This window comes from Pyxicephalus adspersus, chromosome 6 (genome assembly GCF_032062135.1).
Source record: "Pyxicephalus adspersus chromosome 6, UCB_Pads_2.0, whole genome shotgun sequence".
In the NCBI taxonomy this organism is placed as follows: Eukaryota; Metazoa; Chordata; class Amphibia; order Anura; family Pyxicephalidae; genus Pyxicephalus; species Pyxicephalus adspersus.
This window is the reverse complement of record NC_092863.1, coordinates 13633036-13660912: the sequence shown is the minus strand read 5'-3', so window position 1 is coordinate 13660912 and position 27877 is coordinate 13633036. Positions and strand designations below refer to the sequence as shown.

The 27877-nt window shown below is 38.1% G+C and overlaps 1 protein-coding gene across 1 annotated transcript; it reads right to left on the bottom strand.

Moving 5' to 3' along the window:
• On the bottom strand, positions 1–26664 carry FMNL1 (formin like 1; the record flags this gene model as incomplete). Its single annotated transcript, XM_072414646.1, is given in 22 exon segments — positions 1–164; positions 1317–1446; positions 3365–3445; positions 3815–3883; positions 4322–4556; positions 4824–5026; positions 5112–5236; positions 5811–6311; positions 7079–7295; positions 8072–8173; positions 8255–8404; positions 8708–8818; positions 9195–9269; positions 10170–10263; positions 11020–11096; positions 11390–11495; positions 12537–12674; positions 12908–12991; positions 14666–14739; positions 15305–15388; positions 15533–15616; positions 26018–26664. Coding segments are annotated over 22 exon segments (3063 nt in total), but the record flags the coding sequence as incomplete, so codon positions are not given.
• Between the last annotated feature and the right edge of the window lie 1213 nt (positions 26665–27877).

Genomic DNA, 27877 nt, shown 5'->3' with positions numbered 1-27877 from the left:
TTGTGCAGTCTTGGCATCAGCAGAAAGCTGTGACATGGTGTCCATGTTGGATTTTATGAAGTCCTTTAGGGTTCGGCAGTCATCTTGCTTTGTAAATTCTTTCTGAGCTTGTTCCATCCCAGATTGCAAGGAGCGGACATCAGACAAAAGAGCATCCAGGGACACTGAACAAATTTAAGTGAAAATAAAAAGAATATTTCAATTTGTACAGGATTAAAATATTTGTCTTTTTTTTTTTTTATCGTTGTTGACATTGAGGAGATTTACATGTTACTGTCTTTCCTAAGTGGGTGTGAAGTGGAGAAAGTGATGGGGAAAAGCAGCTGATTTTCTGAGTAAAGGATTAGATATTATCGACCTGATTTATTAAAGCTCTCCAAGCCTGGAGAACATACACTTTCATCAGTGAAGCTGGGTGATCCAGAAATCCTGGAATGGATTTGGTCCAGGATTGAAAACATTTGCTAACAAAAAGCAAATTACTTAAGACATTCCTTTCAGGTTTTCTGCATCACCCAGCTTCACTGATGAAAGTGTATGTTCTCCAGCCTTGGAGAGCTTAATTAAAAGGAGCTCTATGTGTCATGTTGGGGTCATACCTACTCTCCCATTTCTTGCCATTGTAATTGAAACAGCATTTGGAACTTTAAACATTTCAGAAGTTTTGATTCTTTTTGGGGAAGAACTATATACTAGAAAATGAAAGGACTGTATAGTGGTTTGGATGTGGAGTAAATAATAAATGCCACTGTTGCATTTACAATATCTTTTGTCATATTTATAACCTGTCAATCAACTTGATTGCCAATTTACAAATCGCCATGCAGAGTCTGGTACTTTGTAAGTGGAAAGGCCATAATGGTTATGAATGTTTTTTCCCCAAACTCCCTGTTTGTCACTTATTTACTTTAAAAAGTACCATTACACCCCACAAGTGGATGGAGCTTCTCACTTCCACTTTAGGGGTTTTACTGTACCTCAAATGTTCACTTTTAGCACTAGGGAACATTCTCAGTTTGATAAATATAAAGTAGGTTTCAAAATATTTTTCTGTTTTCCCTCTTGATTATAACTACAGTACTACAGGTCCATCAATGTTAGAGGAAAAGAAAATAAAGTTTCCTTTACAGTATACAGGTACTATTAGTATGTAAATCTTGTTATTTATTTAAAACCCTCAGCCCTCATACTGAGAGCTTTTTCCAAAAATGAAGCGATTCCATCAGACTCTTCTATACTGTTAGAGATCAGCCCAACTATTAGAGTTGATTTTGTTTCCCCATTTAGAAATATTCAGTATTAATTTGGTTTGGTACCTGTGGCAGCCTTTTCCAGAAAGTGTAGATCCGAGTGGAACCCCACTAGATGATTGTACTTCTGCTTGATCACTCGCACCAGATAATGGAGCAGCGTCTGCTTCCTGTCTGTAGATTTTGTCTCCAGGAGCTGCACACAGAAAGAAGTACAATTAGAGTACACATAGTCATAGGCTTGTATGCTTTTCTAGGATATAAAAAAGACCACTACCATCACTAAATGTTTTTTTTTTTTTTTAAGGTGGGGGTTTTAGATTTGCCACCCTAATCTTGGCTTTAAGATGCACCAATTTACTGAAGTCAGCAAGCATGTATGTAGCCAGTGAAATGTGAAGCTTTGTCCAGAATGCTACATCAGTGCCTCAATAAGTAGTGGTAAAAGGATCAGGAAAAACCTGTGCCCATATATGTTTTCTCACAAGTTCTCTATAGGAAGCCATACATGTGCTGATTCTTTTATAATCTAACCCATTGAAGAATTACTGTTGGTGACTGGGTAGTGCAGTTATAAAACATTACAGTTCACATGATCTATGAATACCGGTATCTTCATTACCTTTTTGTAATACTCTGCAATCTTACTTTTATTTGTGCTAGAATGGGAAGTGGGTTTGAAAAAGTTATAATTTACAGGGACAATTAAAACACATTATTTTCATGTCAAGAAGGTTAGTATAATTTTCAATATGGAGCACTAGGGTTACTAAGCAGTAGGGTTATTGGGGGTAAAGCGTACATTGAGGATGCTTTTTCTGCAAAATGACTATTAAGTCAACTTAGTACTTTATCTATTGAAAACAAAGTACAAGTTTACATTATGCATTTTAGGTTTTACTTTACTCTAGTGACCAACACCTCTCCACCGTACTATAGAGCCAATTTACAGTCTCACCTTTGCATTCTCCTGTATTACCTGACTGCTCAATGGACAATCACTGATTTACTGTTTATTAACAAGCAGATAACCTTTGCTTGTGCTGAAAAAGAGGTAGAGGTGTTGCAGTCTTGGAATCACTTGACTAATTAGGCAGAATTACAAATAATTGGGAAGTTAAAAATGTTTTATTTGCATTTGTGTCACCCACGGTAGCCCAGTGGTATTCTAGAATACATGATACATACAGAATTGAATACCTTACCTCTAACCTCTGGCTCTCTTCAGGAACTGAAGAGAGTTTCAATCAGAGATGATTTTTTTCATCCTCGCTGCATATTTAAATACCCTGGCCAATAATTCCCAACAATGATTTGTTTAGTTATCTCTCCAAATTGTATAACGTGGGTGAATGATATTTCCCCCCCCCCCCCCCCTTTGGTTTTCTTTTCTCTACCATTCTCCTGCCCCTATTTGTTTTCTTCTTCCTACCATTCTCCTGCATTTCTTTCCTATTTCTGGTAATGTAATTTTTTAATCTTTTCCTTCCCTAAATTGGTTGTTTCAAATAAATAAAACAAATTATATTTCTTTTTTTTCTTGCTTTCACAGGAAACAGATTTTGTGACTGTTATTAGATACTTCTGCTTAATAAATTCAGTAGACTGGCTGTTAATTTGTGGTTGTCTCTGTTCTACTTGAAATTATTTATATGTTACATGATTAATCTCAGAATGTCATCTTTCATTTCTTGTAATACTGGGAGACTTAAATAAAGCTTGAAATATAAAACCCCTTCTGTGTGTATTGCCACTTTCATTACCACTGTAGGACAATGGAAAGAAAGCGCTGTGTAAGCTACTGGTTACCATGTGACAGTGTTAGAGCTGTAATTGGGAACCTAGCAGATGTAGAACACAATAACTTCTATACTCAGGAAAGTCAGGTATTTCACTTCAAGTTTCATATTAGTAAATTTTTTGGGGGGATGAAAGCAATTAAGAGAACCTTCTCTTTTGTCCTGCATGAACTAAGGACAGGGTTCAAATGAACCAATCCATTTCCATAACTTGTAGCTGCTTTAGCAGACCCTCACTTAATATTGTGTGCGTCCTAGTTTTTTTATTTTTTTTTATTTTACTTTAATCCTGGAGAAAATTGCACAGGCACTTACCATATCCAGTGACTGAAGACGAAATCCATACGCTGCACCTCTCTTGCTGCTGTTCATGTAATTTCCAAATGCCAGAATTAGCTACAACGAGAGAGATGTGAAAACCTTTATATAGGAGCTCTAAGAAGGAGACAGGCAATGGATATAGACCAGCATTTTTATTGTAAAATATTTAGTCTCATATCTACAAAAATATTGTGTTTTTATACCCCTAATCATTAAAATGAAACCAGCTATTAGTATTGGGATAATGCAAGCATCTTAATAGTCTTAAGTTAATACTATACTATATTGATACTATATTTGGGTACACTTGACCATAACATCTACTATAAGGCCATAGTATGTGGGCACCCTTCCGAATTATTTCATTTTACACCACTACACTTCCACTCTTTTATGGTGGATAAATATGGCTAGTTTAGAGTGTATATATGTCAAATGGCTTACCTCCAGGATCCCTTTCAGCTTCTCAGAGGATTTGATTGATATGGATGCAGCAATAAGAGCATTGAGTTGCTAGAAAAAGAAAAAGGTCAGGACAATTTAAATACACCAGGGAAGAAAAACAATTTTAGATAGAAAAGTTGGGTAATGCATTACACAGGGATAGTGTGAATCAAGCCTTGACAGGTAGTAATCTACACATTAGGGCCACTTTAAGGCAGGCCAAGCAAAGAGAAATCAAACAATGTGCACAACCATTAAAAATCTTTAAGAGGTCATGTTATATCTGCTCCAGAAAAAGGAAACAGCACATTGAAAATAATAATTTACAACATTTCAATATAGAGAAGAGGGGCAACACATTTGTTGATATGTTTAGTTGCATTTATGTAAAACTTTTTTTTTTAACTCCTAATCTGGCAAACTATCTGTGACCCAAAAACACAATTTTGATAAGTCATTCTTAAGGTGTTAATTTTCCATATACATGCACAAATAAAATTATCTTACCGGTGTAAGGCGGGCCACAGTGTCAGCAAAGCTGGAAATAAATATCATAGTGTTGACTCTATCAGCCAGTCTGGGGATAGAACAGAGGTGGACCATGAATCTGTCCTCTGCCCCCAGGTCGTCTAGAGGCTTCTCATCCTTTAGGTATCGGGAGATCAGCTGCCGTTCCCAATCAGTTGGAAGAAACCTTGCCAGGAGCTCAAGGAAGTCCACATTCAGGGCCTGCATATCATACCTGTAATAAAAAAAAAACAAGATATGATCTATCTTACGGCACTAGATAAACCTAAAGGCTATGAGAGTAATCAATTACACTGGCCTGTGTTTTGCAGAATTCGATTACAGATCAGTCTGATAGAATCTTTTGGACGGACGGACAAATATTTTTATCCAGTGGTTCACTGAAAAACTATACTGCGCTAAACAATAGATTCTTGTGTTCTGCCAGTCTGTAGATAATTTGGAAGAGCAATGACTAACTAGGGAGCCTTTGGTTACTTACCCCTCAATTGCAGAAGTGATGGCCTCAGGGCTTAAGCCTCCTTTTCTGAGAGTAATTGCAAGGTTCTTGGCCCGATTTGAATCAATAAGGGCAACCTTGTTTGGCTGGCTCTGTGCTGCCTTCACTTTCATTGAGAATGTGTTTGCACTTGCACCCTGGGCCTTTGTTTTAAACTGGTTCTCAAACTCACTCATGTCAAGTTCCTGAAAGAGAGAAGCATAATGTTAGATCACATCACTAATTTTACGGTCTCAATTTATATCAAACTATAAGTCATGTTTTTCCAACCTGAAGAACCTTCTCATCGTCCAGTTGTGTGAAGACCGTCCCTGTGATCTGTGTGGGTTTTAAAGCCACCCAGTTAAAGGTTTGCATCCTGTTTTTAGTCTGCACTGGTTTCTTAATGCTCACACCTACAAGAGAAGGATAACAAGTGTGATAATTGTTTTTCAAATGCTACACATATTTCTGGTAGCACAATCATCCTTTTCCTACATGTAAGCTTAAATTTTATGTGTTGGCAAGTAAAAAGTACATTTGTGCACATTTCTTCAAGGCTTGTCCCTTTAAAATGCTGCAAGCACAGATGAATATCTGGTAAATGTAAAAAAAAAAACAGTATAATTCCAATTAGTTTGAACTAACTAACCACTTTATTAAACCCTCAAAAAAAGTTGGGAACCCCAGAGCATTCCACTATTGAACTTTAAAACATCTTACCCTATCCTGATCACCATAACACAAGAAGGAGGTGTTCTATTTCCATAGGACAGGAAAGCAGAGAGACCACTAATTCTCGTTTAACAAAGTGGGGGGAAGAAAAACAACCTAATAGAGGTTCAAACCCTCCCCTGCTTTATCCAAAACAAAATACATTCGTGTGACTTTTTGTTTACAATCAGGAACATGAACTGATCCCTAACATGACCAGCATTATTCAAGCACTCAAACAAGGTATTTGAACAGAATATTATTTTTTATTAGTACCTGTACTTAAGCCACCTGGTACAGGAGGTGGTGGTGCAGCAAGGCCTCCAGAAAGTGGCGGAGGAAGAGGGGGTCCACCAAAAATACAAGGAGGTGGTGGAGGAACAGGAGGTCCACAAGGGGGCAGAGGAGGAACTGGAGAGCCACTCATCAAACCAGGAGGAGGTGGAGGTGGTGAAGGTACGGTTATTTCACTTGGAGGAAGTGGAGGTGGAGGAGGAACACCTGAATTAGCAGGAGGTGGTGTTGAAGGCTGAACCACACTGACAATAAAAGGTGGTGGTGGTGGTGGCGGCGGTGGTTGGCATTCTGCAATTCCTCCCATCATTGCTGGTAGAGGAGGAGGTGCTGGAACAGTAGATTCAGATGTGATCCCTGAAGGGGCGATAGTGACGATGCTGAAATCCAACCCTGGAGCTGGTGGGACCTTCGATTCCAAAGCCAACAGTAATGGAGAACTGGAAGTATCTGAAGGTTCTTCGGATTTGTGGGAAGCAGTATCTGAAAACAGAGGACAGGATGTAAACGCTTTTCTTCAAAACAACCTTCTTATAGCCATAGCTTTTCCTAAAGCCTTCTCCTCAGAGAAGGTTATTACCTATAAGACCAGGCTTTTTTGCATTACATAACATTTTTAAGATTAATAAAGAAAACTATGTATTTTTTTTTTATAGCTATAACTAAAATTCAGCCAGCATATTTTCCTTTGTCTCCTCGAAGACTTGTAGAATATGTATGTATCTACACAAGTACACAATACAGAGATGCATACACATAAAAACAGTTTAGAAAAGAAAATACAAAAACATCAGGGAGCAACAAAGGGATTTGTTTCCAAAAGAGGGACACAATACCTATAAATGAGGGACAGTTTGGAATTATGCACCTAATTTAAAGCAGAACTTCCATATTCAAACTTATAACATAACAAATAAAACAAATAAACAAATAAAATAACAAGGCTTTATTGCACCAAAGGGACAGGCAAGGTCCCTTCTGCAGTAAACCTTCTCACCTGTCTGATTGCCATCATGTCTGTCAAAATTTGCTGAGCTGCGCATTCTCAGCTCAGGGTAGGAAGCAGGGATACCCAGAATATCCTGGCTTCCTCTGCAGCTACCAGGACTAAATGATGGAACATGGACGAAGTGAGTTGAATTAAAAAATTTCAAGGTAAGACAAGAACATTGTCTGTAATGAATTTTTGGATTCACTTCCTAGAAATGCTTGCAAACATCAACAAACAAAAAAACATGAAAAATTGTTACCTGAAGCAGTGACTGGAGTAGATACTATAGTCAGCCTGATGGATGATGGTGAAGCTGGAGGAATGGTAATGGTTGCAGATGACCCGGTGTTCTCACTGCTAGAAGAGTCCTCTGTACATGTGTCTCCTGCAGGTTCAACCCACAGTACTCCTTCCTCATTGGATTTTAAACGTCTAACAGCTTGGTGTGTATCCACTGAGACATATGAGGACTGCTCCTAAAGAATATCACAGAAATAATTCACTATTAGGTAGCCTTAAGTTAAATTAGAAACACAACAGTCAACTTCTATCCACACCATGGTTTACTGGTAAAGTATTTGTAAAGGAATTATCCAAATGCACCCCCAAAATTCCCCTCCAGGGCACCCAGTTTGTGCCATTATTGTGGGGACAGCTGCTGGAGGGGGATCAGCAGGGTGACCATGATCAGTTTTATTGAAGGCCCTTTGAACTACATTTTCCAAAAGCCCTTTTGTTATTCACAATAGGGCTGATTTATTAAAGCTCTCCAGGACTCCAGGAGAGGATACACTTTCTTCAGTGAAGGTGGGTGATCCAGCAAACCTGGAATGAATTTCTTAAAAGCCATTTACGTTTTGTTAGGAAATGTTTTTAGTCCTGTACCAAATCAATTCCAGGTTTGCTGGATGACCCAGGTTCACTAATGGGAGTGTATCCGCTCCAGTCTTGGAGAGCTTTAGTAAATCATGCGTAATTTGAGGGCAGGTTCTTGCAGAGGGGCGGAGAGGGATGTGGTTAAGGGAGTTTTGTAGACTAGTAGAGAGCTATAAAAGAAATTTATGCAGGAATAGAACATTGCTTGGATTTTTTAACCACACATTACCACTTAAAAATACAAAAATCTTACAATTAAAATAGGTAGTCATATAGATGAACGTTTCTATGCTGAATGCAGTGATGCACTCTCCTTGAAATGATGGGTGTCAATAAATTATACATTTTTGATTAACAGCCCCTGAAAAACACTTACCTTTAAAGCTTTCAACTCTTTGCGAGTCTGGTCCAACTGCTTCTCTAGCTCGGCCACTCTTCTCATGTACTCATTCTCTGTCTGCTGTAGCTTTTCTGTGAGCTAAACACCATAAATATTAGGTACAGGATTCAGCAGTTCACCTGTTATCTTATAAATTCTTGTGTTCTGTTAGAAACTTACATGAGCCAAATGAACTTGTAGGTCATCAACATGCTCCAGCATCTCATGCTTGTTCTCGGTGTCCTCTAAAAGACTATTTACGTCAAAGATATTATCAAGATAGGCCTGAATCTGTACTTGAAGTCTTTCACTTTCGGTGTTCTTCAACTCCTGGCAAAATAGGAAATGGCAATTTATTGCGCGGGCCATTCTCAATAGAAGAATCCAGATCATACAAAACAGCCTTGAATTTATAATCCTCTTCCATCCTATTTATTAATTAAAAGTAAATACTGTGAATACTCCCCCTTTCCCCAACAGAGTTATGCTCCACCACTGCAATACTGCAAGTCCTTACTCTTTATATCTGATGAATTTCACAATGTTCACATTCCTATGTTGCTTCGTGGCAGAGTCGCAAACCAAGGAAGACTTTAAAAAACAACATGGCAGTAAGGAACCTAAAACACTTACTTCCAGATACTCATCCAGTCCCAAGAGGGAGAATTCATATTGGAGATAAACCCGGAAATTCATGTTTTTCACAGAGTGAACCACTATGTTAATAAACTGCATGCAAGCCACCTGCAGACACACAAGACAACAAGGAGGAAAAACACAACCAAGTCAAGATTAAACAATGTTGAATAGTCATTTTAAAATGTTGTACATACCTATAAATAAAAAAAAAAAAAAAAAAAAAAAAAAAAAAAAAAAAGATTATTTGTTTCTGTGGGTAGCACAAATGTTGATTATTCAGCCATCATGTACACTATATGGCCAAAGCCTGTTGGACATTTCATTTCAAAACTCAACTTTCTCCACACACGAAACCGTTGAACCCCTGGATGTTTAGATGCTTTAAAACCTAGTGTTGAAACACTTGGGGATATTATTGAAATCTTTACTTTTTTAATTGCATCTATTATTTAAATATCCTACGTCAATGTTGAACACTCACCATAAAGTCAATGTTAGAATCTTCAGTTCGGAAATATTCCATTAACTTTTCAAATCTTGCACCTTCTCCACACACCTGTACAAACACTTACAATGAGCAGCAGTAATGAATTATTTCATGTTATGTAAATGATCTATAACATTATATTTGAGGTATATCTACAGCCAGTTTTGAAAAGAATAGCTTCCACAAGTTTTTTTTTTTTTTTTTGCTATGTTCCATTTAAGAGATTTCCCTTGAGATTTTCCCTGTCTATAAGACACAATGGGAAATTAAATCCAACACATGAATCACCCCAGAGTGAACAAAGTTAATGGTAAACTGCCCATTACTTTTTTTTTAAGTTATGGGTAAAGTGCTTTCTGTGCCCCACTAGGGAGATCGACGCACTTTAAGTGGCTGATATACCAGTGCTGATTTTTTTTTTCCTTCATTGTACAAGAATTACTACCCCATAGGTGGAATGGACCTGTTTAGAGGCGGTATCATCTATGCATTATGCAACAAACTGGCTTCATCAGGATGCATCCTAAACAAGGATGTTAAAAAACTGGTCTTGAGTACTCTTGAGTGAAAATCTCATCTGCTGTTCAACGTGGGAGTGAAATGCCAATTGCTCTCATGCCATCCTAATCCTTTCTTCCTACTGAATGTAATATCACATTCCACTGGTATGCATGTATACATAGGAAAACAGCACTATTGACATCAAGCATAACAGTGTAATGTGATATAAAATAAGGATTGGGATGGCATGAGAGCAATTGGCATTTCACTATCCATGATCCAGTCACCTAAGTGCTAGTAAAAAGCACTAAAGAGATATAGTTCTTAAATTCTACTGTGAAGATATTAAAATTAATTAATGCCTGCCTGGCAGGAATTTAAACAAAAGGTCTTCAAGCAAATCCAGAAAATTCAAATTCAGTAAAAAATATGATAATGTTTATGTGTCCTGTTTCAGGTGGTCCCTACCTCTTGAAAATAATTAAAAGCCGAGAGTATCAGTTCATGTCCACCCCGGACCAGACACACAGCTGCCAGCAGCTCAAGGACCAGGGCCTTTGTACTAAGAGAAAAAGCAAACTTATTTTAAAATATGAAAAAACATTGAGAATAAATTGTAAAAAAAAATATATACATATATATATATATATATATATATATATATATATATATAAAAAATTCCTAAATATCTTTACTATACACAATGCTGACGTATTACGCATGTCTGTATAATAAATGGAGGTTACAGATGGTAAAACAATATAACAAACTATGACACACACAGAGAAGAGGATGCTGCCCAAACAAACTTCTATATCTACATGCATATATCTATATACAGTACATACAAGCTAGCCCTGTAACTTATTAGTGTTGGAATTGCTCTAATGACTTCAATAACAGGCGGAACTTGCCAAACCTAATGATCCCGCTGTGGCAACAAAGAAAAGAATGGAGTGACATCATGGTGGAGATGGGCATTAATATATGCTGCTGTAAATTACTGGGCTTTAAAATAAATCTGTCAGGAGGAAATCATGAAGGCTGCAGTTGCAACATTTTCTTTAAACTGCTGCTTGCATGGCTGCTAAGCTGGTCTGTGGTCATCGTTACTTTAGTATAGTAAAACCAGGAACATAAGGCAACTAGCATTTCTAGTAGGGGTCATGAAAGGCAGCTTTTTCTCAGCTCTTAATAGGTTTACTTTAATCAGTATTAAAATTGGCACTTGGGAGGAAATGAAGGAGGACATGAAAAATTGATTAATTATATCGGCAATTATATCAGCTTTAGGCTTTCAGTCAAGGATTTTACTCACCGTGGGTTTTTGTTGGTGAGGCTAAGAGTAATCTGGTTGACACAGGAGGGGTGGGACATCACCATACTGAATCCTGACTATATGGAAAGAAGACAATATCATTAAAAACAATATATTTCAATACACTTAGCAACAAACTGGCCAGATGTGTTAAAATGTTGCACAAGCCTTTCTCAAACCCAACAAGGAAGGAACCCTTGAAACGAGAAATGATTTAGGTCTCAGGGAATCCCAGCTACTCACTATATCTACAACATAGGATACATTATTGTGATTAGGAAGGTAAGACTTAAAAATAAATAAAAGAATAGGGAATAATATCGAACCCTGACTTTATACAACAAAATTACTTTTTTTTCTTGGTACAAACCTGATAATTCATGATTGCCCTCAAACACATGATACAGACGTGTACATCATCCTTCATGTTAGGATGCCTAGAGTTCCTCATTGTAGCTCGATTGTAAAAGTTGTATCTGTTAAAACATAAATTAAATTAGATTGCCATTCTTTTCTTGATACTATTAAGACAACACTTTGACCATCAGTGCAGATAATATAGGCAGAATTTACTTGTAGTTAGGCATTGGTCTGAAGAAAGGTAACCTTTATGTTGTACTTGTGAGTGGTTCCTCGGGAAATACACTTTTTTTTTTTTTTTTTACAGATGAAGTGCATAAAAAGCTGACCATACACTACAATTCAATTGTACCAGAATATTTTAATCTACCAAAAACTTTTTATTGTAATGGCTTGAGTCAACATTCTGAGTAGATACAAACTGAACATATTTTAAGGTATGCCCCCACAAGACATAGTTTTGGTAATTCAATCGAAGATTGTACAAATAGAATTTAACATGTATGGGAAGCTTTGGAAAAAAACAACCAAGGTAGAACTGTGGGGAGTTGTGATTGTGAGTTTTTTTAATTACAAGCTACAGGGCTGTATTCAGGTCCTGATCAGCCCTTGACCTTTCAGTGAGTCACTGACCCGAAACAATCATTTGCATCTTAAATTACCTAAAAATAAACTGTCTGCATGCTTTTATCAGGTCAGTGCCTAACAAAAAAGTATGCATCTTTAAAAACCATTCACCTGCCATTTTCTGGCAAAGTTTACTTTAGGGGCTAAACTACCTGGTTAATGTTAAAAAAAAAATTGACAAATGCATGTTGGCAGGGCACAATGTATCTACTGGTCATGTGGCATGTTGGCAATGAACTGTTGAAAGAAAATGGTTTATGCTAAAAAGAAAAGAAAAGGCTTTGATAGAAAGAAAATTGATTATGTCTGTAAAATGAACACATGTAAGAAAAATATTACTTGGCAGTGTAGGAGCATGTACCGTGAGGGATAGTTATGGAACAAAGCAGGTAGAGGTCATTTGTCATGGTTGCGGAACAGACAGAAACAGGCCATATGACTTGGTGATGTGTTACTGGAGAAGTAATGATAAACAGGTAGTTGAGGTAGTTGAGACTTGGGAGTCTCAAGCATTGTCACATATAACTTACTTGGCAGTTAGGTGGCGGGCACGTGATGGAGTGGTCGAAGGGGAAGAGGATGTGCTACTTTTGTTAATATCTTCCATTGACCTTTGTAAAGATTTGGGCTTCTCAGGTGTTCCATTGTCTGAACTCTCCACATCTAACCTGGAACAAAAAGACAAACTAGAGATAGTAATTAACCTTAAAATGAGAGATGCGTCAAAGTCAGTAAAGAAAAAAATCCACAAGACATCAATTATAAAAATATAAGGAGGCAAAAGAGACATATTGAATAGTATTTGATTGAGAAAAGATAGACAAGACTTATCTAGACAGCCATGAAATTTACAGGTAACTGCACACAATGTACATCTAACTGTTTGGATGTGTTCACTTACGGGAAAGAGCACTGCGCATAAGTCAGGTATTCCACTAGAGCTTCAAGACCACCAACCTCTGGATTTAGAAATTCCTCAACCCACCTGTTAACAGAACAAAGGAGTCTTAAAATGTGACTACAACGGAAAATGAAGCTTTGTACAGATGTCAAATATATGTCTCTCCAAACAATCTTTTGCGGTCGTTTGCAGCAATACTAGAATGAACAAGTGCTGCACTGACAGCTCTGTTCAGTTCTGTAGAGAGGGGAGCAGAAATGATAAGCACGAGGAGCCCCACTGCATCCTCCGTCATAAAAAATGACAGTGGTCATACCCAATCGGCCACTTAGCAATCCACCTTAGCGGATGCTAAATAATGTTGGGGGACCACTGTACACACGTTAGTCTTTCAATTATCCAATGTGTGTACATAGCCTTAAAGTGGAATTATCACAAGATAAAACAATAGAAATTTGAAGTACTTCAATAACTTCTGCCAAATAGTTACTTTTACTGGGTAAACAGTTTGTGGTTTTGTCAATGCCTTCAATGTGCTGGGTGTAAACTAAAAGAGGTACTAATGCTAGCTCTTTGTCTCCCAAGTTATTACAACTTGGGGTTTTGGAGGGAGGTGCTTAGACAGCATACACAAGAAGGAGCCCACAGGAAGTGTCAACTGCATGCTGTGCTAAGACCATGTTTGCTTATTTATGTCTGTTATCTAATGAAAATGTTCAGTTCAAAAACATATATTGCATAGTTAAGGAATAGCAATTTTATCACAAAAAAAACACTCCTCATTCTGCTTTACTAGAATTGTTAGACCATTCCTGGAATGTTAAAGCTGACAAGGTCAGGTAGGAAAAGAGATGTGATAGTCTTTGTGAATTGTTTTTTGCATACAATATATCACACAAGTTACCAGTGCAATATGTATGATCAATTAAAAGAAATATATTCAGGTGTAGAACTAAAATATATCGCACATACATTATGGCAGTATGGAGTTATGCATGAGCTTACCCTGTAGTCATATAAGGGAAAGTTGACAACAGCAGCTCTGGGTGACTGGAATCTAGGCAGACATTCAGTCACTTGCACACCAGTGCTGGTTGTTAAAGAACCAGTGTCAGCAAATTTGACAGTGGGTGGCAGTGAATGGTACTGAACCACTGATGTCCCCATTTCATTCTATCAAGGGCTGCAGTGAGTAGAAGCTACTTGGCAGCGGTTCACTGGCATGGGGAAGGGATAACCACACCACAACTTCACTGAACATATTCTTCTGCATTGTAGCAGACTTCTGTGTAAATCACTAGAGCGACTAAACAGTTTTACAAATGTATTAATTTGTTTGGTTCACCTTAATAATTCACACACACAAAAATAGTAAATAAATGCACCACAGCATGTATAGCATCACAGCACAAGTCAAAAAAGCATGCTAGCACGCATATACCATGAGCACACACATGCACTATAAGCTAAGTGGAAGCTGGTAGTTTCATCTGGAATAAACCTAATTCAAAAGTAATCTAAAAATAATGCCAGACTTCCTAAACTTCTTCCCCAATTTCCTCCCACTTTTCGTTGTCTGTAACTTTTTGGCCATCAGGTACATCATTTTAAAATATTAGCAATGTGACATTATAAATCATCTTGTTCTAAGGGATACCCTTTAGTGTGAAGATGATGTATCTAAAACCATACAATATAAAGCTTACGAATTCGGTGGAAGGGCCCAAGTTTTCCATCTAGGTAGACTACAGCACTCACCCAATGTGGTTGGTCCTTAGGGAGATCTCCAGTTCTCTTAAAACTTGTGTGGATTCTTGAACTCTTCTCTTGAACTAAAATTAGGACATTCGTATAGTTTAAGTCATGGATCTTCCACAAAGTATTTTAAAAGGTCACTAGAAAGTTTTTTTTTTAAAGCACCTTGATGCTGGTTTTGCAAACATTTTTTAAAAGCTTGCTATAAACACTGTTCTTATACAAGCATTACCCACTGTGAACAAGGCCACGCGGACCCTATTGGTGAGGTCCCTGTGTTTATGAAAAGCTTTTTGCTAACTGGTTGTAGTGCACCTAATGTAGTTGTTGCTTATTGGTATATTCTGTACAGTTACAATTTTTCATTTTATAATCAATTTAGCTTCCTGAATAGAAAATCAATCTTAAGTTTTAGAACTGTAATTGTATCTTCTAACTTCATACCAATGTGTGCAGAATAGAGTGGTGCATTTGCTAATGTCTGTCAAATTTTCCAGAAGTGATTTTCATTCTCTGTATACATGAGTCACTGCATTGCATACAGTGCATATCTGTGTAGAGACCCCAGGCTTTTCACTTTATTAGACCTCATTTGCACACAATGGTAAATATTGATTTAGACATCATTCTGGTGTGGCTTACCTTCCGGCTGATCCCACCAGTGTCCACGTAGCTTCTTAATTTATGGATATAGGTAGCTGGGGGGTTCTTCACCTCAAACCGTTCCTAAAAAAAACAGATCATTATGAAGGCAAGGCAAGTGGTAATACAAAGGGCATTTAGAAAATTACAGTGGATCAAATAAAGATCATCAAGCATGAGGACGCCATAGTGTCCCCATAATATTTGCGCACACAACATACCACTTACCTGATCACAGACCAGCTCCCATTTCTTGTCTTGGTCATACTGCTTTAGAACACTAATCTTATCTGGAGGGAGATTCATAGCTTCCTAAAAAAAGAAAACAGTATCAGAGACAGAACTTTTGCATTACAAGCTTTTCATGTACCCAAAACTTTGAGATGGGGATTGTGAAAGGATCACAGACTCATGGAACAACAGTTCCATTATAATGAATATGTGTATCTTCCTAGAATGCATTTTAACATAACAGAGACTAGGAGAAGAGGACTTGGGTCTGGATCTATATTACAAGATACAATCTTACGCAGCACTCCTGACAAACTATTAAATAAACATATGGAATACATATATACTAGCGCTTTTATCTTGATTTGTATTTCTGTCCATTCAGTCCTGAAACTTAGGCAGAAGTGTTGGTCCTAGCAGGGCAATTCCAAACTCTGCTGTACAGGAGACCGTAGGATGCCAATACTAGGATCATGTTCAGGTGCTTACACTGCCTGCGTTTATAAATATATTGGCAGTTGCCAGGACTTCTGCAGTAAATAATGTTAAAAAGAACATACATTTACAAAAAAGTTATTTTCCAGGGTTTGATTTTCCAGTCATTCACACTGCTCATATCAGTAGAACTTACCAAAAAAAGTGGATCCTCTATGGGTCACACGTGGCTTTACAGTACGATATCTGTCCCAGAGATATCATACAACACAAGTGTTAATGCAAATTACTACGATGTTACTTTAGCAGCAATTACTGCAATGGGATTTTAGTTTATACTTGTCTGTAAAGACTGTCAGCTCTCTGCATTTTTTTTGTCTGCACAGATTGGTTGTCATAATTGTTACCTGACAGTTACATTCATAGTCTGAAAACAATCCTTTACATTATCATTGGCTAATGAATAAAAAACCTAAAAACGGCCTGCACACAATTTGAAGAAGGTATATGACCACCAATATAGTGAGAATTGAACTTTTGCAATATCAAAAACTTTTATAGTTTTGTATGTAGAGAAGAAGAGATAGGGTCCCTGCCACGCTTCTGTTATCTGCGTCCCAGCTGGGAAGACTCATCATGTCCCAGTGACCATTATCTGCAGGACTGCAATACAGAGCTGTAGATCTAGTAGGACAGAAAACCTTAATTTCTCTGGCACAGTTAGGTAACATTTACAGGTCTTGTCCCTCCTGACTGTCCTATGCTAAACACTGCTGTCGCATGGATTGCAATAGGTGGTCTGTTTATTAAAGCAGAACTAAAGTTCCACATTCAAAAATTGCAATCAGAAGTTTTTTTGCAGAAAAGGACAAGTTATGGCCTTTCTGCAAAAAAAAAAAACAAAAAAAAAACAAACTTACCTGCCTGATTATTCTCCTAAACTGTCAAAAATTGCTCCTAGCTTCCACTGCAGCTGCTGGGCGATACGTTATCCCAGCCTGGCCAATCAAGATGGTTGAATATCAAAAAAGGTAAAGAAGATGACATAGGTGAAATGCACCACATCTGGTGGACTTGCCCAAAGATTGCTGGCTTCTAGGACTCAGTATATGCCTTGCTAAGCACATTGTTACATTGGACACTGGGCTCTGACCTATGACAGGCTCTTCTACACCTTCCTAACGTGATGTTCCCTCAGCCCTCCAGGAAACTGGTAGCTTTTGTGTTTTTGGCAGCTCAACAGGTAATTGCCAGGGCCTGGAGGACCATGTCACATTTGGGGAGGTGGAATCTAGACTGGATGTCTTCATGGTCAATGAGGAGTTAACCAGTGACTTGACAGACACCCATGACTGCTGGCAGTGTGGGAACCCCGGATTGCTCCTTGGAATCCTGACGTTCGCATGTCCGCTGACATCTGGCCGTGATACTAGTTTCCTTGACACTTGTACTCTCCACCCCCCTTATTTACCCCCTTTTTTTTTCTTGTCTCTTTCTCCTACAGTGCTTTACATGCCCACAGATTCCCCGACTTGAGACATCTGGAATATTCCACAGTGGCTATCCCTGTTGCCGTCAGGGGTTATAGACCACTTAGAATTGAAATGAGTCAATTAGTTTTATCTATTTCATTTTAATCTGTCACAAACTGTTAGATGTCACATGTATAGATACCCAAAGTTGTCCCCTGTTCATTGTCAGTATGCATTGCGTCTTTATAACCCCTGTTCATATTTTTGTGCCACCCCCGAATGTTCTTTTCTGTATCCTACATCCCCATTATTTTTACAATAAAATTATAGGTAAACAAAAAGCAAAAAGAAGATAGTGGCGCATGAGACAAAACAGGGACAGGTGAGAACATTTTAAAAAAATGCGATCAGTCAGGTAAGGGTATATTATTGCAGAAGGGACATAGCCTGTCTCTTCTACAATATAGGACCCGTCAGATTGAACATTACTGAAAATAGGGTTTGGTTCTCCTTTAAACTACTTTTAATGATGTATAATTAATACATAGCTGCATTCATTATGTCTTTTATAGGAACAAAAATGTAGGTCAAAAATTAAAATGTCATATATACGAGTTTACGTCTGATTACTGTGCTTACATATTTACAGGTATTTTACACGTGGACATTTTATGAAACTGCAAATGTGTGGCCCACACTCACATTTTTATAATTTTCGATTTTTGTAATTGGCTATAATGATTGATATCCAACTAAAGAACAGTGAAACCTATTTCAAGAATTAATTGCACACATTAAAGTCCTGATCACTCATCTTGCTATAAAGCAATGTGTCCGCTATTTGTCATGAACACGGAGCTCAGAGCTCTCTTGCAGGTGTCAGTTGCTTGTTCCCCTCCCTGTGGGTTTCCGTTCTGAGTCTCATCTTCCTGTAGCTGTTAGTTAGCGAGACTGGGGGAGGGGGATGGCTGGGCAGGGAGATGTAGAGAGGTGACCAGATTGGGACAACACATTTCGCTTAATAATTATTCGACTCCTATAATTAAACAACGCAGAAACCCCAAACTATGGCTTATTTTGATATAAATAGTATTCACATTTGTTTACTGTACAGTGCATCATTATATCGTACAGCAGCGTTTCTTCGGGGTCTGCCAGAGGTTCCTAGGGCAATGAGAAATTTGTTCCTCCCACCTGAGTATAGGTGACACCAGTGACTTCTTGGCAGGGTGACATTCTTGTCAATGTACCTGCAATGCAAGAAGAGTTCTTCCCGCTGACCACTATGCTAATATACTGTTAGCTGTGGATATACTAATAGCAGCAGGGGTTTCTTGATGACCTGAAAAGTTTTTTCAAGGGTTTACACATCACCCCCAATGTTGAAAGTGGTAATTCATAATAATCCTATAAACTGCAGCCCAATATTACAATACATCAACAAATGAAGCACAAGGACTTATAGATCAGTGATCGCCAACTGGTGGTCCGTGGCAATGTCCCCTGTATGGACATAAACCCANCACTATGCTAATATACTGTTAGCTGTGGATATACTAAACCCCTGCTGCTATTAGTATATCCACAGCTAACAGTATATTAGCATAGTGGTCAGCGGGAAGAACTCTTCTTGCATTGCAGGTACATTGACATTGATCTTGATGACCTGAAAAGTTTTTTCAAGGGTTTACACATCACCCCCAATGTTGAAAGTGGTAATTCATAATAATCCTATAAACTGCAGCCCAATATTACAATACATCAACAAATGAAGCACAAGGACTTATAGATCAGTGATCGCCAACTGGTGGTCCGTGGCAATGTCCCCTGTATGGACATAAACCCAACCACTCTTCCATCGCTGGCTCAGACCTGCTATAGCTAAGCATCCTGGGGGGACAGTAACTTTTGTTGCATCCACAGCCCTGCGCTACCGTCCCTCCGGAATTTAGCAAGCAAATCTGAGCCAGATGGGAGAATGGGCAGGTTCTGGCATCATGACATCACTCTGGGAAAATTTCTTTCCCTTTGAGTGAGACACGGCACCCCGCGCATGCACGGTCCAAGTTCAGTCAACTTAGAGGTCCATGAGCTCGGAAAGGTTGGCGACCACTGTTCTAGATAAGCTATACAAGTGTTGGGACAAACTACTATAGATCCTCACCTCTTCTATATTTATTGAGGAAGACGTTCCAGGACAATCGGTAAAATCTTTCCAAAACAGTGATGGATTGAAGGTTCTTCTTTTACCAAAATCTCATGATAACTACAAGTGTTGTAAAAATAAACTCCTGGCATCTATTTAACTTGGTACATTACCAGAGAAGGAAATCTGAGACACTGGAATACAAAGGAATCATGTGCTACAAGCAGCCCTGGTTAGATAAGTTTATGTTCAGCAGTGAATGGGCCATAAGCCTACACAAACCTTTCTAGCAGGAGTCCTGCTGGTAATAAACCAGCCAAGGTTCTTGGCAGTAAAAAATGGCTGTTCACTTTTATTATGCCTGCTCGAAAATAAGATAGATATAAATATATATGATATCAGATATACATGTGATATATGCTGGTCACAAGACCACAATGAGGACATAGGCACATTGGGTAACACTTTCTTCCTGAACTATGACTTTGAGACAATGAGATCATACTCAGTAAAGCCAGGAAAAGCCAACAAAACTCTACCAACTATGCTTTTTCAGGAAGTCAGTGAACAGCAATGTTGACAAGTTACAAACTGGAGATAACCATAGCAGCTGTGTTTCAGTTCGGTGTATTTAAGTAAAGGGGTTTTTAAATATAATAGAAAATGTTGGCTGTTTATGAACATTCTTGGGGTGGGTAAAGATCACTAAGTAATTCAATGTTGAGCAGTTAGTACATTTCATTTAATAGCACCCTAAAAGAAACGCTATAGAGCTGGACACCAACAGTGTCCTACTCTAGCTCTCTGTTACAAATGAAAAGCCAAAAAAGTTTAAAATTTTAAACAAAAGGAATAACAATAATTTTTGGCTGCAGCACGCCTGCAGTTGGAGGTACACTTTTATCCAGCTGCCATGGCATTGTGATTTGTAAATGGGAAATTGCTGCATTATGGGCTCATTTCTTCCAGCACTCAGCATTAACTAAATAATACAGATTACCAAAGCATCTTAGTGGTGGGTAATAATGACAATTCTTTCAGACAGTACAATTGGGTAGGTGACTCTCCATCAGCCCACCGATTGGACAGTAAAGGAGCATAAGCACTTCGACAAGGTCATCCCAATGCTGCTGTTAGCAGGGAGACCTAGCTCTGTATACAGGCCTTTAGGCTGAGTTCTGCTTTTCTCCATCCACGGGTAAAGCATAAAAACTATGAGGTCAAGTTCAGGTACCTTTGTGCTTTCTTAAGCAACTGCTAACTGCTGTTTTTCCCCCTTATATTAGTCTGCACTATAGCTTTAGGAAAGCACATCTTTTCAGAGCCCAGTGTAATATCCCTATCACATTATGCTATGAAGATCCCAAAGCCACCGGCTTGGCAGCTCTCTTGACCAAATAAAAAATTCCTTTGAAACAAACAGCTGATTTCATTCAAGTCGTGCCTCTTCCATCTACACACACCCGCCCTATAGAGTCATACAACAACTAAAAGCAGCAGGTGAATGACAGGCTGAATAATACATGAGCCATTTCTATGTGACCTAACCCTCACCTCCATATCTGGTATCAGCTGACACACCAAGCATTGGCTGACCACCTACCTGGGGATTTCATATTCTGAAATCCTAAACCACAATTTCCATGACTTAATGTGGAATTCAGGAATGAACTTTGGCTATAAAATATTAAAGGTACAGTAGTATATACAAAAAGTGTACTGGTCTCTTTAGCAATAAAGCTTGCATGTGTGTCTAACTAGTAAACACATGGACTAATACTATTACCAGATCTCATCCTCAGTAGGAAGTCAACACTGTCACCCCAGACCAGGAGAAATTATAAATAAGGATCTTGCTGTATCTGTAAGCACTGTGGAGCAATTCATCCTAAGAGCTCATAAAAGAAACAATAAAATAGGTCAAGCCATTTACAACCCTGCTCCCTCTCCCAGTGTCCCAGCAGTAACTCAGCAGCTTAGATCTTCCTGATCCCCCCCAACCATAAGTGAACTGAAAAGAAGCTAAGTTACTGCCTAGTAGGTATTTGTAAGTAATCAAATACCTAAAGTCTGGCTACAGGTTCACTTTTTTATGTCAGCAAAATTGTATATTTAGATTATAACTGCACAGGCCAGAAAAGGGGGTGATAGCAAAAAAATCATTCTAACAGCAAAAAAGCACCCTTATTTTCCATTATATTTACAAAAATACATTTCAGATGTGTTGCTAAATTACAACGCAGCTCTTAATTGTAAAATGCATCTTTTAGAAATGGAAGTGATGACATCTTACCAATCCCTGGATTACAAAAGACAAACTTTATTCAAGAACAAGGCTCAGTTTGAGGGAAGACTGTCTGTGTTGGCCATTGAGTGGGATTCACCAGTGTAGAGTTATTGTGGTTGCCATGAACAACACAGACCTTTCCTTCTGATAGTTTGAAGCAATGCTCTGAAACAAACCTGCAATCCAAAGATTTATGGTGTGGACAGCAGAATTGTAGCTCTATGATGCTGCCACTAGAACATTACATTTTAGTAATAATCACGAGGTATGGGTGCAGACAAAAAGGGATCATTATTTTGTACCGAGGCAGCATAGAAGATAAATACAGCATATTATCCTCCATTCGGTCACAAACAGAACTGAACTTCAGGAGTTCCAAACACTTTGTATGAAAAGTTCACCTGAAAACAATATAATGGCACTCTTGCCCAAATGGAGCCTATTAAATAAAAAATACAGACCTTATAATACACCTTATACACCATATTATTATGTTGACATTTGTCGTAGGCGCACAGATGTCTTATTTGGTGCTCACAGCTGTGATACTTGTGATTACCAGCAGACTGCTGTGACATCACACACAGCTGACAAACCTTTGTATGTCTAGTAAAAAACAATCGACACACCCGATGTCTGTCTACTGAGGATATGGTATATTACAGAACATCAAAACAAACCTATCAATCGAGCAATCTCATTAAAGAATTATACTGGAACTAAATTATGATTTAGGATGAATGTAACCACAGGAATACTTTGTTACTTATTGGTAAAACATGGCACAGTGCTGTGGCTTATAGAATAGACAAGACACCTTGAAGTCCTGAATACAAACCCTACCAGGAACAATTTACATTAAACTTTTTTTTCTCATACTTTGATCTCCTATTGCAATACAAAAAAATTCTGTAAGGTAAACTGGCTCATTGAATGGTTGCCAGAGTGTAAATATGTACATGATAGTTTCCACCCAGATGTAAAGGTTTTGCCCATCTTCATTGGCCAGGCGACAATGACAAAGCTCCCATTCTTGTACAGCTCAGTGTACCAAAAACAAAATGAAATCCCAACAGTACTGTAGACAAGATGTCAACTTAATTTTAATATTACATATTTAATATAAACAAGTATCACCAAGGCTGTGCACACACTTAGACTTCTGTCGTTGGAAAGGATCTTTCACAATCCTTTCCAACGACAAAAGATTGAAGGATGAATGAACGAGTGATGTACATACAGCTTGTTTTGCTCTATAGAGGGGTGGAGGAGGGAGAACGAGTGAGTGACACCCCACTGTGCTCTCCCCTTCACTTGAATTGCGGCTACTCATCATTCCCGGATCCACCTGGACGGGGCCATGAACAACGTTGGACGGCTGCTGTACACACATCAAATTCTCATCTGATACCAGCCCCGGCGATAATTGAATGAGAATCATCTGACATGTGTACGTAGCCTATTGGTCCATTTCATGTCAAAAAAAAAGGTCCCTGTGTAACTGGAACATGAAACCCCTTTTAGATCACTGACCCCAATAGATACATTTCCCTTCACTTCTTGACAATGGCCACTGGAAAAAATTTATTTAGCACGGAATATACATAATGGAATGGAGCCATGCACTGGTCAGTAGGTGCCCAAAAGAGAATATTGATCGATTATCTGACAAACATGTAGCCATTAACCAGTCAGATCGAACACCGCAAACTCCTCCCATCCACTCCAACAGACTAAATGTGAATCAGCAAGACGTGCTCCCTAATAACTTAGACATAGAAGCAATCCCCGCTGTTTAACAGGTACACATCTATTATAGCTATAGTACAGTAAACTTCAGGGAGTGCTCCCTAGCAACCAGCAGTTAATGGTAGCGCTCCATTCCTGTCAAAGTCAGTTGGAATGCCATGATTTTCCTTGGATTCAAGTTTTATATCACATAGTGTATGGCTGCCTTTAGCAAGACAGATTGAACAAACCATTTTAAAGTTTTTTGGTACTTTTTTCTTTACGTCTGTAATGGTGTTATGGACCTTAAGGCGTAGTACACATGGGCCAAATTTCACTTTCATTCCAATAACATATTTGGATGGAAGTAAACCTGAAGGGAAATCAGCAGATTTTTTGGCTTACCATTGGTCATTGAGCGGATATGTTGGGAAAGCCATTGCATTTCAATCACAATTTGGAAGGGCAGAAAATGTGTGTTTTTGTGTTTGGAAGGGCATTTGTGTGCAGAGTTTTGGGACTGATCGATTACTGATCAGAAAAATTAAACAAGTCAGAAATTTGCAGCAGGTCTGCTCTTATCTGTTAGTAGACTTCTTCCACTTGAGTTAAGAGATTGGTGCATGAAAAATGGCATCCTCTGTTTTAGATGTACATGATTTCTGTTTATGTACGTAACTGCTAGTAATTTTTTTTATAATTATTATACTATGATAATGCGATCATAGTCAGCCATCACTCACAAATTAAAAATGTGTTAAACCGGTCAATCTAAATGCATGCGAGAAGCCACATTAATATTTTCTTTTTTCCCTTTTACTAAAAGCAGTTCACTTCCATTGAGTTCCATCCAGTTCACATGTATTTCCTGATTATTCAAGATAACACATTGACCAAAAGTATATCAACTATAAATAGTGTTAAAAATAGGGCTGTGAGCTGCCCTAACAGCAACATGAATAAATACAATTATATTTATGGCTTTATACATTTTGGATCTCCTGGGCCATATATCTCATATCTAAGAACAGATGTGGGAAATACAGCCCAGAGCACCCTAGACATATAGGACGTTCACTTGGGATTTAAGATGATCCTACCCACCTTTGTATGCTATGTCTGTGTGTTCCATGTCTATATTTTAGATTCTCAATACCACAATAAAGAATCCCCTGAGGAGAGTAAGAACCCCTCATATTAGACAAGATTTCTTTGAACTATATAAGAAACTGCAAAATTAGCAGTCCAGTAAAAACTAAAAACATTTTTTGATGGATTGGCTTTATGCATTGTAAACATTGTATTTATTCCTATGTAATTTGCATTTTGCTGGAAAGTACACTAAAAATGCAGTAAACAGTTGTCCTTTGTAACACAGCACACCTTAAATGCACCAATGTTTTTTGGCTTTATGTGTCATTTAGATGTACATGGTCTGGTCAAACTGTTTATAATAAAAAAGAAAACCTGCTTTGATGTATAATTTGTAATTACATGTAGATTGTGGGTACTCATATGTGCTCTTTGAATAGGTAGGCCATGTTTCCTGGTGACCTCCTTAATTATGTGTCTGATGATTTTTTTTTTTTTAATGCAGGACAATTTTTTTTCTTCTGAAAATACATTGTTATTGTCATACTGGTTCACGTAAAAGTGTCATTTTTAATGACAAGCTCACGTTAAGAGAGCCAGGCATTATTCTGTGTTCTGCGTCGGGAAAACTTCACAGGAGGATTTTGAATGGTTATCTGTTCTATTCTTTTCAAGCCACAAATTCCAAGTAGTAAGTGTGACTGGACCCGTATATGTAGATTTACATAGATCTATTACTAATATTGTACAACACGTTGCAAATTGCTATGTTTGACTTGCAGCTTAAATGTCTCTGTTCAAGTATCTCCCCCTTACCCCCCCAGTGTAACATTCTAATTATAATTACAAAAGACTCCGATCACAAAGCTAACACACCAGGACTAGGATAGTTTTTCTTTAAGTAACAGTTAAGATAAATTTAGTCCAATGAGATTTGAAGGTATAGTCACGTGACTAAAAAGATCTTTATCCTTATCAGTGGAGCCCTTAAAAAGCTATTAAGAATCAGGTTTAAATGAAGTCTATAACGGTTTTGAAATCAATGAATTGCATCTTGTTTAACTGGGAAAACTGTGCAACAAAGCTGCACAGCAAAATCTTCTCAGGTCACCAACCTTTAGGACAATTATCCTACTTATCCTCTTAAATAACACTGTAGTGTCTAATAGACTCTTAAAGCAAACTAGTTGTGGTTTCCAAACTAGATTTGAATTAAAATGTTGTCTGTTTCTGCTTGGATAACCATTAGAAAGCCCAATTATAGGGGGTCCCCTGGATTCCTGTGTGTATAGTTACACCATTCCCTTGTAGCATGTCCTTACCAGCACTATGATGAATCTCTCCTCCAGCTCTCCTGAACTTGGTCTTGGTATTTTTGAAGCTGTGCCATCTTTCGGCTTTGGAGGGGTAGTCCCTGTTGGTGGCTGTGCCTTTGAATCCCGGGTTTGGAACATTTCCAGGGTCCCTGCTGCATTCCCCATAATCCAGGCAGCTCCTCGTTTCCAGGCTCCTAAATCCAGGCTTAAAATTTTAACGTAGAACGTAAGATGGAGGGAGCAAAGGAAGGAAAGACAAAAGGCAGACTATCAAATCTGAACAATGTATCAGTAAAGTTTGATGGGAACACGCCTAACTTCCGATTACGTCTTGGAGACTTCAACATCACACGCTATCGCAAAAGCCAGTGGGTACATATAGATAGGAAGGTGTGGCAATACATCATTTGCAGGTCTTTAATAAGTGATCCTGCATTGCCAAAATCAACTTCTCATATCTTCTCTTCTCCTTTTTACCTGTTTCTCCGTGACGATCTTACTTCATAGTTCCTGGTTCACTTCTCATTCACTTGCAGCAGAAATATAAAAAAAAAAGTGTTTCGCAGAAGACCCTGCACTGGACGTTAGCTGCAAACTTGCTAAGATACAGACCACAAATGCAAAAGGGAAGTTTGATTTCAAAATCGGATGGTGGATGGTGTGTGGAGGATGGGGTTTGAACTGTGCGGAAACAAAAATACAAAACGTTTCAGCCCTCCAAACTGACAACCACAAAAACAGGGGGACCCAGCATATTAACCGCATGTGGCATACTAGTGTCTAGTTTGAAAGCTGGGAGGATAACAGAAAGGCAATGTGCACTGAATGAAACTAGATACCATGACAGGTTATAAGATCCCTGGCTCTTCTATAGGCAGGATCTGTTAACCCTCACATTTACTATTAGAAGGAAATAACTCAGATCATACTACCCTTCTGAAGAACATTCTACAGTCAGGCATACTTAATGTTAAACAATACTATTTATTAAAGCTTAACCCCAAAACATATATTGCAGCCTACCATTCCTTAGATATAGTGCCTGTATTAGTTTTTTTTATTCTTCAGCCCCCCCACTTTATTTTCATCTAGTAATTTTGACAATAATATACTTCTTGTCCCTTCGTGTCTATAATTTTTTTTCTTAGTCTCCATTGTGAAAGCCATGGTTGTCACACAAAATGGAATTTAATCATGTCTGCCTCTGCTCATTTCAATTGATGGAACTAATAGTTTACAAAGTTCTTTTCTTTTAAGTTTATGGTAAATGACAAAGAAAATGAAAATGTTACTAAGGAAGGTTAATAATAAGGAAGCCAATTCAAAATTTATATCAATATATGGCACTACATAATTCAAAATATGAACATGCTAAACATGCCAATTTTAACTCTAATGCTCAAGTTTCCATGAATTTTCACCAAGTTGATTTAGGTTATAATCCTGATTATTCTTTGTTCTACTCAAGCAAATTCTGATTTCAGTGCACACAGAGCTGTTCTATACAAGTTAGAACAGGAGTTTTGATGGAAGCAAACCTGTTCTTTATTATTCTCCTCCACGGCTCTGAGAAATGCCTCCAGGAATAGAGCACCAAGTGACAGCTCTAAGCCAATATGCCCCATTTCATTAGAGTCCATAGCCCTGTCTAAGAAAAAACTCAGACACTCAAAGTCCACATAGGACTTTCCTTTAACTTCCAGTGACTTATCCAAGCAAGATACTAAAAAGTAAAATGTATTTATGTGTGGAAGTCCTCTTTTAGTAGGCAAGTTCCTTTGCTCTGAACTGGCAAAATATTGGTTAATTTAAAGATGTATACAAATGAATTGTGGTCATTGCTGAATATGTTGGTTCCAGAAGTTT